The sequence below is a fragment of the Bombus pyrosoma genome, linkage group LG8, assembly GCF_014825855.1.
Source record: "Bombus pyrosoma isolate SC7728 linkage group LG8, ASM1482585v1, whole genome shotgun sequence".
NCBI classification, from domain to species: Eukaryota; Metazoa; Arthropoda; class Insecta; order Hymenoptera; family Apidae; genus Bombus; species Bombus pyrosoma.
In genome coordinates, this window is record NC_057777.1 from 6,601,505 (window position 1) to 6,616,782 (window position 15,278).

The following is a 15,278-nucleotide window of genomic DNA, read 5'->3' on the forward strand; positions in this document are numbered from 1 at the left end:
CTGGAAGCTGACTTCCATTGGAAAATAAAGGGAACATCCAAATGGAGCCAACTTTCTAAAAGCTTTTCGAAAAAGAAAACTTCGTTTTCTCAAACTCGCCGGCCGCTGCTACAATAGTAAGTAGCGTTTAAAATTATTTTCCGATAGCAAACACCAGATCCTTTTCTTTGATCCTTTCTAATAAAACTCGAGAGAATTGAACGTAAAAAATTCTAGCTTGTTTGATTCAAAAACGAATAATTCTGGCGAGGAAACGTATACGGGCGTAACATTAATGAGACGATGATAAAAAGAGCAGGGTTCCGATCAATTTTTCGGATCGTGCTTGGCAAATGAATCGTTTGGAATATTCTACGCACGTATTAAGCGAAAGAGGAATAGCGAGAGGTGGGAAAATGAAAAAGAGGAAGAGACGGAGATAGCGTTTAGAGTGAAGTCCGAAGCGACACAAATTAGCCTCCCGCCGGCGCGGTATTATTATCGGATAATTAGCAACATTCGGCGGAGATTTATCGAATCGGGTTAAATAGAGACGTGTGCTGGGAATTAATGATGCCGATTTTCAAAATGAACGCCCGATCAGTAAGCACTTCGTTATCTAACCAACCACGTGACGTGTATTCGTGATTCATTCGATTCTCCTTTATTGATCTTTCGCTCAAATTTACGAGAGGTGTTACACACTTTTCAAATAAGTAGTTGTAAAGAGTTAAGAGAGGATCGACTATGGTTTCGTAATCGTAAATACAATACTAATTTCAAGATTATTTTATTGTTAATAATTCGCTTACAACGTTTTGATAATGAATCACAGCTGACGATGCTGCAAACGGGTTTACGTTTAGAATTGTAAGCTTTTGTCGAAATGTGTTAGGTGCTTTAAAAATGTGTGGAAGGCTAAGAGTGAAGATAGTCAAATTTGGGATGATATTTATTAATTCTATGTTAAGAATCATAAGGCAGGGATAATATGGATAAGGGAAAGGATAGAAGAATTCGAAATGAGATATCGCAACTAGATTGAACGTGCGAGAGAATTTAATTCTGAAGCATCGTCTCGTCAGCAACGGAGAATGGAATTTGCACATTTGCGTTTCCGCGAATGGGCTACGCCGGAGTAGAATAGAAGGATGCACGCGCAAAAGAGAAGAGTCTTTCGACGGATTCTGAAATCTCGATTCACGGAAGAGTAGCTTTCACGCGGATAAACAGAAGAGCTTGCGTACGGAAAGAAAAGGAGTTGCGCGCTCCGACTGTGCAAGGAAGATTGATAAAGACGTGAAACGAAAAGGGTTGGAAACGAGTAAGAAGAGAGGTGAGGTATAAAAGGGGGAGACAGAGAGAACCATGGGGGTGCAAGGGAAAAGAAATAGGAATAGGGAAGAGGGAGAGTAGTAGAAAGGGTGAAAGGAAATGGTGAAAAGGCTGAGCTGAAACGTAGCCAGTGTTGGGGCCCGCTCTGTCACTTTGCAAGCCAGATCCACTTTTCGAGCTGGATATATAGACTTTGAGAGGGTGGATACGGTCTGCATTAAGTTTTGAATAATTGGGAGACGTCGCCAGGTCGAGGACTCTAATGCACCACTAACGAAATTGAGCTTATATACGTTCCTGCTCGGTGAAATTGTATTTAAAGTTCGTACGTTGTTTGAGGTCTACTTGAGGCTTCTGATATTTCTCCGAATAATTTCATTAATTGCTTTATAAATTGAAACGGAACATGGCTTGAATTTCGCCAACCCAATTGAGTATTTTAGAAACGATTCAATCACGCCCAGACCAAAATAGTTTTATAATGTGTACCAAATAATATTCACTGACAGAGTCTGTGCTCTATACTCGTAAAATACGACGATTCGAATCACGGAAAAAGGAATCAGGAAACGATGGTCAAGAGAGGAAATAGAAGAATAAACGTTCCCAAATTAAATGCAAACTGGTCAGGTCAAAGCCTCCATGGCTGAGCGTGGAAACCTGTCGGAGACAGAGAGAAGGCTGATCTTTCCGGGCCGAAAGGCACACACACATACGGTGGTGGAATTTCCTCGAAATTTTCCCAGTCGTCGGGCACATAAATTCCAAAAGGGATCGACGTCGATGCAAGGAGAACATATCGGAGCGGCGGTGTCACGGCTGCCGTCGAATCCCTTCGTCTGCGATCCCGAAAATGGATAAACCGAAGAGGGGGATTCGATCGAGAGCGAGTGATTTACCACGAAGGACTTCCACGGGAAGCCTTTCAGAAACGTACAGAGACGTCTGCGTTCTCCATCTTACGTATCCAGCATTTTACATCAGATCGGCTGAGAAAAGCGAATGGAAGGGAGAGGACGTTGGAGCAAAAGCCGGCACACGCGCGGCGACGTGAAGAGGGAACCAGCTGAATTTTATTTTCCTCCTGGGATAATCCTTTAGCAGCAAGAAAATAGTGTACCTCTCGGGACTACGAGTTCCCAGATCTCAAGAATAAAAAATTCAGTATCAAAAATTATTCGACTTTTTCCATTCTATTTCTATCCTAACGAGACTTTCGTTTCATGTTATAAGGTAGAATTATTTTTAATCACTCGTACTACAACATTTTAAAGTTCAATTTTGAATTATTCCAAAAATAGGGTAACATACGTATGCTACTGAATTAGGATAACTACAACTGAAGATATTAATATAATAGCTAGTTAAACAATCTGTTTCCAAATATATTGTAGATTGCCTCAGAATTGTTCATAATCTTTTATCCCATCTATCGATCCCTCTTTGCCAAATTTTCTGTTAACTAAACGTTAGAGCTGATCTCCTTGCTTTTACACGACTAACAATAGCTTCGTAAACCTTCGACTTCTTTCACTTGCTTCCGGAAGTATTATTTTCTATGAACAAACTCGGGACTCCATGACATCGTTGCACCAATCGTTCATTACCGTGGTCGCTTTTGTTAGCACACACGATGTCAAAGGCAGAATCAGTATCTCGGTGTTAGCTATTGCCCAAACATTCGCGCGATTTCAAGCAATTTACATGAGTTGGCCGACTCATAAATCGCTCATGGAGGACGGTTTGTCTATCTCCTTGTACACTTGCAGAATCACGCCTGGCGGGGCAAAGTGTATTCCGTATGGCAAGAGAAATGATTGGAGGCCGCGTCGTTTGCATGTCGCGAGCGAGAACAGGCTGCCACCCGTTATCGACTTTCTATCAACACGTTGGTCACTCGAACCCGTCGAAATACGATTGGCTTTTCGAACGGCGACCGCGTTCCCCTGACGACAGATCGTTGTAATTAAATTCCATCATGGGGAGAGAGAGCCGGCTCAATTTTGCATTTAAAACACCGGCAGCATACGTGCGTTTACATGTAACCGGCCAAGCCCACCGACAACCGGCTCTTAAAGGGACAAATTGCCGCCGATACGCCTGATAAACTGCCGGATCAGACGGAATTTTCATCGACAATTTCGCTTTCTCTCGCGAATCTCTCCAAAGTGACTCGGAATCTTACACAACGACGTATATTTAAACATTACTAAACAAGAATTTGTAATCACTACGTATTAACTAGAAAGTAAGATTTTTAAAAGAAGTCGGATCAAAATTGTGTTATCTTAGAAGGTATTTTTGACAAAAATCTGTCAAGAATAAGTGAAATTCTTGATATAAATTCGTGCCGCAGCAGCAACAACGGCCGATATCATCCAAAATACTGTTTATTTATTTGATAATTATCCTGTATTAATTGATTGATTATCAAATTCCATTGCGTTGAAACATCTCAACAGCTATCAAATGACAATCCATGAACAGACATTAGATCACAGGTCACATACCGCGCTTTGTAATTTACAATCTTCGAAATTTCGCCTCAGCTACTCATTATGTCTCACCATCATCCACTAACAAACATTTCAGTACCCAGAATCGTTTAAATAGTTTCAATCTTTATATCGTAGCTAGAAAAACAAAATTTCTGCGTGTGAACCTAACTCAATGACCATAAACTGTAAAACGACACCTAATTGATTTTCCATTGGGCACTAGCAAACGCGAAGGAAAAAATTAACGACTTTTACTTCTCTCCCGTGGTCGATCGAAGGAAAGAAAGTATCGCTCATTTGTTAATCAAACAAGGTCCGTGATCCGCGCAATCGTCGCCTGAAAGGATTCGCCCTCCGAGGGTGACCGCGGAGATTTTCTATTTCGTCGCGTCAAAGAAAACGAGTCGACATCGGGGAAGAACCGAGCGAGTACGTCTGCGAATTAGCTAGCAGCTCGGGCACTTTGTGCAGAGTTACTTTCCCATTCCCTTTGCTCCCTTCTGCCTTTTGCACGGTCGCTGCCCCTCAATGCGACTGCACCCGTCGACGGAGTACATACCGCGGCACGTTCCTCCATTATTCATGACATTATTTTCCACTTCGATAACTAACGCGATCGACTTTCCGGGAATCCTGCAGCTCGCAAATCCGTCCGCGGTCCGGCTTGTTTGAAAAATTTATATTGATTCGATGTACTACCGTGTTATTTGCACGTTTTTCAAATACGAAGGATCAACGCTCTTTACAAAGTCGTTTCTTTGAACATCGGTCTCCAGAGAGAATGTCTACATCGTTGCAATTACGTAGAATCCATTAATCCTTTGAACGTTGCTGAAATAGAATTTCGGTATAAATATGACAATCGTTCGTGCAGTTCTACGAAAAAGTTCGTTTAAGTTCGTCCTGCAATTGTTTAAGGGTAGATTCTTACGATCTCTTAATATCGTAACATTGATATTACACATTGATTTTGCGTTAGAACTTTTCTTTGATCCTACCAACGTGTTCGAAATTTTCATTTACAAATATCCTACGGGTCTATGTGCTTTTGTACATTTAGATGTTTCCAGCGGAAACCGACCTCCGGCAGGGAATTTCTATATCGGTTTAATTATATGCAATCGATTAGTCCTTTTAACATTGATAAATATGATTCTTATAATCGTTCCTCTTGCATTATTATAATTCAAAATTCGCCGTCTCTGATTCTATTAAACGATCCTCGTTATATGTTCAACTCAAATTATGTACCAAGTATTGGTTGAGATCCTCTGAATTAAGTGACACTATTAAATCACGTAACACAGAATAGCAAGAGCAAGGAATATTGAAGATAATACCAGAAATTTCAGATATATCGTAGAATACACGCTGGGTTTTATAATTCGCTGCGATTGGATCCGATGATGAAACTGATCGCATGGAATCCGTACAGCCTCGTGGACCTGGAACAAATGTGCGATACGTTCGAACAAAAGGTTTCCAAAGTCGCTTCGAAATGGCAATAGTATTGAAACGGGGTGGACAATAGAGGTAACTTACAATATATGGCGGCTTAGGAAGCCTCGAGCGAAAACATGAATAGGAGCGAACCGTGGAAATTCATAGAGAACGCACATCACGTTGTAACGTAACCAACGGACACGAATATCGCGGACAGAACATGGGAAACTGTCTTTTCCCGCGAAAGCCGTTGTCACTATTTTCGGAATCTGATTAAAGTCTGAAAATGGAAATCATCAACGAGGAATATTTACAAATTGTTAGATATTTAATAACTCTGACCCTTTTGACGCGACGGAGTATGAAGTAAAATCAAATCTTTCCATCGCTTCAGATTTTTCTGCGCGAGATTAATTAACTTTTACGCTTATGCGGCGCGGCATGCGGAATAAAATATCACGAGCTGATATTCTGTTACATGAACTAACGATGGAGTAAAGTATAGTGCGAGCAGGTTCGAATCTAATTGAAAGTTTCGAACTTCTAACACTTTTAAGTAGGGTCGAACTTAGACAGAGTAAGTTTAAATTGCATATAAGTACTATGAGATGCTTTCAATTATAATTGTACTTCGACTAAATACATTTGCTTAATAGTAATTTTATTAGCCTTAACATTTGAAAAATACTATCGAAAGATATCATTTCGTTAACGCATCTTAGTTTTAACGCGCTTCGTTCCTTTCTGATGAATCGACTGCGATTTTTCTGCATTTATGCGAAATTTGAAGATAGCGATGATATATATGCCTTCGAAAATATAGTTTCCGACGGATATTCCCATGACGCAAAGCATTTTAGAAAAAAGGTACTCAATAGAGTTTTCAGTCCAAAACAATAAAACATCAGCTGCATGATATTTTGACAGAAATTTGGCAGATCAGTATTCGATGACGTCTAAAACGCGTTTTACGTGTCCTAATCCTTAAAGGATGCTTTGTCTTTTTAGTGTTACGAGTTCTATACTCCACGTTCGTTATATTTTGAGTAAACAGGAAGAAGAAGTAAGACGATACTTGGAATAATATCAATCTTACTTAAACTTAGCGAAGTTTAAAATTCCAAGTTAATCGATCAAGGAGGACGGCTTATATTTGCTAAAAGAATTCCGATGAAGCTGGAAAAGATAACTCGACTATATTTAATCTTGTCCTTATTGTTCATTCTTTATTCGATCTCAATTAATTAAATCATTTTCCATCGGAAAACCTAATGTGGGAAGAAAAATTTTGGGCTATTATTTTCCAGAAGTGATTGAGCTTCCATTGATAGAGATGCGTAAATGGATTCAATGCTTGAGATTAGAGTTTGAAGAAGGGTTAGAAATTCAGGAATACGATTTCCTGTAATTAATTGGAAAATACATCAGATTTTATTACAATTAATTTATTTGCTAAAGGATTATGTACCTATTGTCCTGTAAAGCTTCCAAATTCTCTATTATAATAATATATAAATATATACACTCCTAGCATTTCTCACAATTGGTTACTGATTATTGAAAAGCAACACGACGTACAAGAGATGTCAAATGCTTAACGACGATTCTAATCTTTGCTGGTGAAAACTTTCGCTCCTATTATACCTAACATTTCTAAATATTTAGTATTCTCTCTAACCATTTTTCATATACGGCTGTATGATCCAAACGTTGTAGGTCCTGACAATATAGATATATATATTTTACTTGAAGTAAATGGAAGAAATTGAAAAATAGAACAAGAGAGGATACGTATACCTTTATATTTTAACATTGTTTTAGTATATCATTCAATTATAGTTTTGTTTTCACTGTTCCAGAAATATCATTTTAAAAATTCCTACGCTATCCAATAGTACACAATTCCAAATATTGAGGAGCAACGTTATCTTTCGAGTAACAGTTCTTTCCCTTAGCTTTGCATTTTTCTTGCATTCTGTATGTACACGATTCTCGACAGAATAGAAGAGAACCGCACGCGAAGGAATCTTACAGTGCGCACCCTTGTATGTAAAAACAACAGGGCATTGAACGTTGCATTCTCAAATGGAAATTCTCAAAAGTAAACCATGGTTATCGTTCCATGAAACGATCATACCAAAATGGCAAATACCTGTATAGATTGTATTTATCTATATACATATTTAATATATAGATTGTATTATAATTTCGGGCTTCTCCGATTACACATTGTTATATAAACAAGAATTACAGTAACCTCCTCTATTAAACGTATTACACAATATAACTGCGCGAATAATATCGCAAACAATGTCACCACGGGAATCGAAATTTATGTTGTAACCTGATAATAGTTAATTAACTCAAAGTCAATCAGCGAAGGGTAATCGACGCTCGAGCTGATCCATTTCGAAAGAATGACAAACTCGTTGATGAAATGGACATCAGAGGATACAATTCAATTCCATTTCGCTCGAATTAATCAATTGTTCGTAATTTGGAAGATGTTCGGTGTTGATGTATTAAAAATTCAATTATCTGCTCCAATAGGTACGTGCAGGGGAAAAATATTATGAATTGTGTCCAGTAAAAAATTCGGACAGAATATTTTGATCGACATCCAGGCCTCTAGCTCTTCTCATCCACGACAATCTATTTTTGACACGTTTGAACTTTGCAGCACGGATTTAAATAGATAATAGAGATAGAACATAAATGGATCTGGGCGAGCGTCTACGTTAAACGAGGACACAAAATATAGGAAAATATTGTAACAGCGAATTTAGTAAAATTATTTAAAGAAGAATGGAGTAGAGTAAAATAGGAATAGCCATTCATATTCAGGATTAAACGTAAGATTTCAAAATCAAATTCTACCTAGGACGAGATTAAAGTGTAGCGTTATAAAAATGCTATGGACGTTATTTCATAATCCGTAGAAAAATGTTACGGAATACTCCGTGAAAAATTGTTTTCGTTTTAAACGAGTATTGTGCACACATTTTGTCACGTGTATGTACGTAGAATCGTTCGATAACCACCCTAAATGTTAAGTAAATATCAAATAATGAATAATACAATACATCGCCGTGAGCGTTTAATCTCGATATTAAACTGCAATTAAGTATTGAACAAGCCATATTACGATGTATGGAAACCAATGTGGCGTCCCATATTTATACATTTACAGTAGCAATGAGTGGATCTCTATTATGAATTCTTCCACTAATTTGAATTTTTTATGTTGATTAATCTCTTGGCTCACGATTTACTTTATTATTATATATACTCTTTAAACTCAACTATCTGTCCTTACAACATTCCGAGTAATATTGAGATTACCGAGATGCGAAATGTAACTTTGAATTTTATGAATTAATTGGAATATATGTAATTCTTTGTCGTTGATACGATTATAGTTTCTCATAATAATTATTTTCTAAATCATTTTACTACATTGGCATACGGTTAGTATATTACTCCAGGATTTTTCTTATCGAATTATTTTATTCAACAGTAAGATAAGGGGGAACCTTCGAAAAAGGAGTATAAAAAGAAAACGATCGAATCACACATACGAAACCCGTCGATGCATCATCGATCTGATATGCTATGATGATGCAACGGATCAAACGTATATAAATTCGCACTTGCCGGGGCCATGTCCGAGCGAGCAATTGTGATATAAACGCGGATTCTCTCGTACGCGGTTCTTGCACGCGTAAATCTCACGATTTATGAGCACAGTAGCAACGTTCAGGAAAAAGATGGTCAAAGTGACTCAGGAAGCATACTGACGTGCATTCACGCTAGACAACGACGCTGATCGAATTCTTATAGTTCTCTCTGAATTTCACAATCGGAAAATTAGATCTTTGTCTCTCTTTTTGACATCGACAACTCTAAAGAAGATTTCAAATATTGCATAAAAAGACTTTGATAAAAAGCACTGAAAGGGAACAATGTCTCTTTTCAGTCAATTTACATATCGAATTTTATTTTTCCAACATTGTGGTTATGAAAGAGAATTCTAAAGATATGTTCGGTAATTTCTTCGTCGCTTCATTTCTTCTCCTGCATGAAACCTAGAGTTTTATGAATTTAATAGAAACTAGAATATTAATGATAACGTGATAAACTATTATAGAATATTTTTCTTTAAGTCAAAGAAAATCTTCTTTATATTTTTTATTTGTGCTTCTGGATTCTGAAACGTGTCTGTTATTCCGATACCACATATAATACATAAAACCATATATAAATCCTTCATACTGTTGCATTTACGCAACTTCGACTAAACAGCATAAACTATCAATTCTTTATTTTTTGTTTCAGACGATGAGAACTCGTCGGTACATGGGGTCGTAACAGAAGAGGGACTGTTCGATGGAACTATCTTTACAGCAACCGACGAAATCTATATCGAACCAACCAGCAGATACGCTCCCCTCGTATGCCATCGGCAAGATGGCGAAGATAAAGACACAACAGACGCTGTGCATCACCATACGATCGCGTATCGTTCCGTGGACGTGAACGTCCCACGTAGTAATGGGTATCCGTGTGCCAGTGAGCTTTTGCGAGAGAACACGTTAAATGAATTAAGGTAAATACATTTTAAACTCCTGTGTTTGCCATTAAGCTAATTATTTCGACGTAATAGTACGACAACATGAAAAATACAATTTCCCGTACGAAGACTCTGAAGACAATTTAATTAAATAAAACATAAATTATACTTCGTTATTCATCGGCCGCTGTCATCTTTGTCCCTTTGAATAACATAAGAAGAAATTCAATTGGCCATTCACAGTTGAATTTCCAACCTAGTCTCGCATTTGAGACAGCTTAGCATGCAATTTGGATGTATAATATCTTCCCGTATGATCTAACACGTTCAATATTCCAGGTACAAACTTAATATCGACCGGCTTAGTATCTACTGACCGGTTTAATAGAATTTCAGATGGCACCGTAATGGCGGTTAACTGTACGAGAGATCAAGCATTCCAGTTTTACATTAGAGATCGCGATAACTAACGTTTCAAAGCATCAGTGCCATGAATCGAAGTTAACAAAATTAGTAGGGAAGCTGCGCGACACAAAGGCTCTGCAAGGGAAACCGATCATTTCCTGAGACACGCGCGTCAAAGTGCACTCACGATTACAGAGAGAACGCATTTTAACAGAGAATTAGAGAGGGAAGCAGCTCTAGCATTGATTAATTATAATGTTCTCTGGCATGGAACTCAGAAAGAGTTGCTGGAGAGAAGGAAACAGATTTTAAGTTATCTTAATAATTGAATAAATTGTGTTGCATAGAAATTTTAGTTTCAGTTACGTGATATTAGTTACGTTCTAACTGACTATTGTAGTGGCTCTTAAATCACATAAATCTTCACTGTAAATTTTCTTAATTTCGAAAATTTTCATCCATAATTCGATAATTACATTTTATTAAAGTGAATTTTTATATTTTTTTTTTCAAATTATTATTAATTAATCCCATCTCAATTAATAACATCTTTTTTATTTACTCATATAACTATTTTCCCTGCGCATATAAAATAAATCAAAGTTTGATAATTATCCAACTGCGTGATTAGAAAATAAATATATACTTAACACAGATTAGATTCTTACCTCGTTTCATTCCAAAGTTTATCAGCGGAATGAGTTTTGCGGGAGTAATGGCGAATCTCATTGGATATTCCGGTCAGATGGCATAGAAAGAATTCGAGGCAATCTTTCTATCTACGCGCAACAACCTATCGTTTCTGCTATATATCGAGGTCGTTGGAACAGCGTGGCGCAGTCTCTAAACACTTTAAGCGCTCGTTTCGTCTATGGCTTCACTGGTGAATTTTCGAAATCACGTCACGCGCACGCAAGGAATTAAACGGATACAGTGAAAAAAAACGCATAAAACGCGGCAACTGCGTTGGTATATAAAAGACTCGTAAAAATGGAACGTACTGAATCTTATAAAGAAAAGAATAAAAAAAAAGAGAGAGAATAAAAATGAGAAACTTTAACGAGTTTTAATATACAGTGTGTACAGTATACGAATATATATTTAGTCAAAAAATTAATATACAGCATGAATCGCATAATGGATAATTGGTTGTTTAAATACTTTTATGGTCTCTGCGAGATATATGCTTGCACTAAGTATCTTATAACATCTATGTACATTTTCAGATTTACTTCAAACTTGACCAATGTAATGATGATAATCGAATCTCTTTACAGTAGCAATACAATTTTCAAATGTTTCGTATAACGCACATAATATACTCATATTATTATATAATGTGAGTGTTATACAATATTACTCAGAAAAGATTTTTACAAGTATTGGAATACTTTCGTGAAATGCTGTAATTCAAAGACGTGGCTTTGGTCATCTTGATACGAACGCGTAGAGATTCGACAGGAGGCCCGATGGCAACGATTCTCGAAGTAAATTGGCTTCAAGCCTGTTACGTATTACCCAACATATGTCACTCTTATCTCCTTGCCGCACCCCGACGATTTCTCTCGTTTATCCCGGGCGGCCGGAGTTGATCAGTTCAGCATGAGGGATTCACTGGCGCGCTGTAGTTTTCCAAACGCTTACCGACGAAAAATCGTTCGCAGGACGAACAGGACGTGGAGTGGATATCTCGGGGACACAATGCGGCCGCTTTATCAACACCTGAACGAGGGGAACTCCCGTGCCAAGCCGGGCTTCTATCCGAAAGACGTTAGGAAGAAAGACCCCACGGCGAGCTCGCACAATTTAGAGTTACTCGATAGGTAAGCTTTTCAATTTAATCTTCCTTTTTAATAAAAACTTTACAAAAGATTTGTACATCCTTCCAAGAAGATGCTGAAGTTTCCTTTAATTTAAAAATGTTTTGCCTACACATCTACGTTAAGCCTTTGAGTCGGCTGAAAGTGAATATCGTCTGTCTGATCGCGCCGAGGTAATACTACTTGGGTAGTCCGTTTATCGGGGATGAGTAGGTAATTCGTCATTCGAATACTCTTGTACATATAGGAGAATTTATTGGATAACAAAACAGTTATATGTTACAGAATTATTCATTCATTATTCTACCATCTATACTTTTTTTCACATAATAATTCTCATTCTGATAAATAGATTCAGACAATTTAATCAAACAGGACCTAAAATGTTTCGTTAAATGTTTCATTCCATAATTGTTAAAAATTAATTATAGCATATTTACATATAGAAGAAATGCCTAGACTAAAAATTAATTTATTTTCATCAATTTTTAACTCCGTGGTTATAGAAAGAACGACCCAGTTAACAGGTTAACTCGTTTTATCTGTCTGACCATGAACCGCCTCGTTTCACTCATGTCTCCGCTGCAAGTTGCATCGAAAAGAGGCCAAGTGTCTTCCGTGCAACTAATTGAAATCCCCCGTTTCCCCTTTTACGGTAGCGACTGAAAGTTGGAAAAAATAAAAAGTTATACAGCCTGTAAAAGTTTTACACGGTCGTTCGTTCTCGATCACCGGTCTCATCCCCCCAACCCTCTTCCTTAACCCTGTTCGACTCTTTTCTTCCTTCCCGGTTGTGTTCAACGTTTTCCACTCTGCTTCCACTTAGCCCGTCTCTACGAACACGTCGATGAAATATTCTAGCAGATGCTGGGAAAGCCAGGTCAAAGGAAGAAAGTTGCCCGTTGCTGGGGAAGAAAAGCGCAACGGTTACTTATCGTCCCGTCGATTCTTCCCCCGGACTGTTTGCCGTGCTATGCTTGCGCTTCCATTTAAAGAGCACACCCATTTCCGGGCAGAGAAAAGCCAGACTATCCGTGAGCGAATAGCGATGAAAACGTCAAAAATCGAGAGCAAACACCATTATCGAACAATCCAATTTAACGTTGCCCGCGACCGAGTTATGCTTATCGGACGTTTCCCGCGATCGGATTCTTTTTCTGGTGAAGAGATTTGATTTGTTGTTCAAGTGCAGATCGCGTATCGGTTAAATCGACTATCGCGACATCGAAAATCCTGTTCTTTTTTACAGCCTACGAACCAAGTTCGGACGTAGTACGCATAGAATTTAGAAATTTTTCCCGTTCACCGTTGAAGTCGATAACTCAGTTATCTCGTTGTTCAAGCTTCAGAGGTTAGAAATTAAAAATTTTTATTTCTACGAAGTTCCGTGTAATTAGGAGGCTATAACACGGAAAACATGTTTGAAATGAAAGAAATTTCGAATTTTGGAAATATGCGGGCATTAATTAAAATTCTTTTGATGGCGCATGCTTCTTTGTCAGGCTAATTGTATTTAGTAAAAACAGACATCATTTCTTTGCAATCAGATTGTACAGGGAACGATATTCTCGAGTGCTCCGCAAAAGGACGTCCGTGGATCCGAAGAAAACCACTTGTATGTTGTATCTGCAAGCGGATCACACGTTCTTCAATCATTATAAATCTGAAGAGGCCAGTATCGAGGTGATGACTCGGCATGTACAGCGTGTCAACTCAATTTATAGATATACAGGTATATAAAAATTATTAATAGATTATAATAGACTGTAATGTTAGAGTATAAGTTAGGATAGGTGATACATTGTAGATAGTTTAAAAGAACAGATGGGAACCGATTGCCGATAATTTTTTGTTTTGTTTTAATGTAAGTAGGCGATGACAGGCTGATAGCTACGTGCTATTCTTGTGAGGGACGTAGGCTTAAGCCAAAAAGAATGTGCATGAGTGTGTGTATATGTTTGAGTCTTGAAAAGAGTCTTAGCCAGCGAATGTAAGCGAACGGAACAGCGAATGTGAGCAAACTCATCTCCTTCTACCTAGCAACAAAATAATAGTTTAACCTCCCGTAATAATCATCCGCTCTATCATCCTTACAAATCTGATTAGTATCTGTTGTTCAACCAAATTCCAACAGAGTTTTCGTACGAGATCGGTACATAATTCGTCGAAATGTTCTATGAGATTGGTCGTCGGAGGAGAAGTATCAGGACAGCAATGAAAATTCTTTCGTCTTTCCGGTGTAGCAATCGGCAACGTTTCCTCCCGAACTAACAAGTGCGCGTCTTCTGTCTCATTCCGCTGTAATAACTTCGCAAACCAATTAAAACTTTCCCGGACCTTCCAGTTAAACCAACTTTCTGCCAACGGCGATTGGAGGAAATGAATGTTCCTTAGCCTTACTGCGGTTCCTTTCTGCGCTGCGACCGATTAATGTCAGTTTCTGTGTCTGACGTTGACCGATTGATTCCGTGGAACTTTATTGCGCCGCTACACACACCTAATGCGTAAACTTTAAACGATGGTTATCAAGGAATAAGACGGGAGGAGAATCTAGAAAAGAATCGCATACTGCCTTCCTGAAATTGCTTTCGCTCTACTCTTTCGAATAAAGATAAACTACCCCCTTCTTTCCTTTGATCAAAAAACTTTTCCCCAAAAAGAAACAGCACATTAGGGTAAAATAGCGTTATTTGACTCGAGCCAAGTAATTTGTCTCGTAATTCGTCAGATTCGATTATAAACAATTTTTAAACGATATACATTTCATAGCTTGATGGCCGTACTTTCCTACGATGATATAACTCGTCAACAGGAAAGAAGTAATATTAATATTCTCAATATATTGAATTTTAAACGCCCAAGCTTAAACGATGCAAATAGCTCTATTTTACTGTATCTAGTCCACCATTCGAGCTATTCAATTTCAGCAATTTCTTGATTATTATTTCGGCCCTACGTCTCTCTAGAAATTTGTTCTTTGAAGCCGGAACTATCCACGCAAATTATACATATAATCCGCCGTTTAATGGAATTATTTCATCTACTTCGAGTACAACTGAGAAACAATCAAGTTCATCGATAGTGACGTTCAGCACAGGCGTACAAAGCTTCGCAAATCAGAGGAAAGCGTTCCTGAAAATCTCATTTGGCCAGTGCGGCTTGCGAATATTAACCAAGAGCGGACGCACAAGCGAAGCACGGGAAAGCTCGTACTGGCAGAAGGGCTTT

General features: G+C 38.1%; 1 protein-coding gene across 4 annotated transcripts in view; it reads left to right on the forward strand.

Moving 5' to 3' along the window:
* Positions 1 to 15,278, forward strand: part of LOC122570335 (disintegrin and metalloproteinase domain-containing protein 10-like) — a 163,426-nt gene that overhangs the window by 108,814 nt on the left and 39,334 nt on the right. For all 4 annotated transcript variants that reach the window (XR_006317789.1, XM_043732504.1, XM_043732503.1 and 1 more), the window contains 3 exons: positions 9,591 to 9,861; positions 11,895 to 12,053; positions 13,598 to 13,782. Coding sequence is in view for 3 of the 4 variants with exons in the window: in XM_043732504.1 (XP_043588439.1) it covers positions 9,591 to 9,861; positions 11,895 to 12,053; positions 13,598 to 13,782 (615 nt within the window). In the remaining variant the exon portion in view is untranslated. The remainder of the gene's footprint in view (positions 1 to 9,590; positions 9,862 to 11,894; positions 12,054 to 13,597; positions 13,783 to 15,278) is intronic.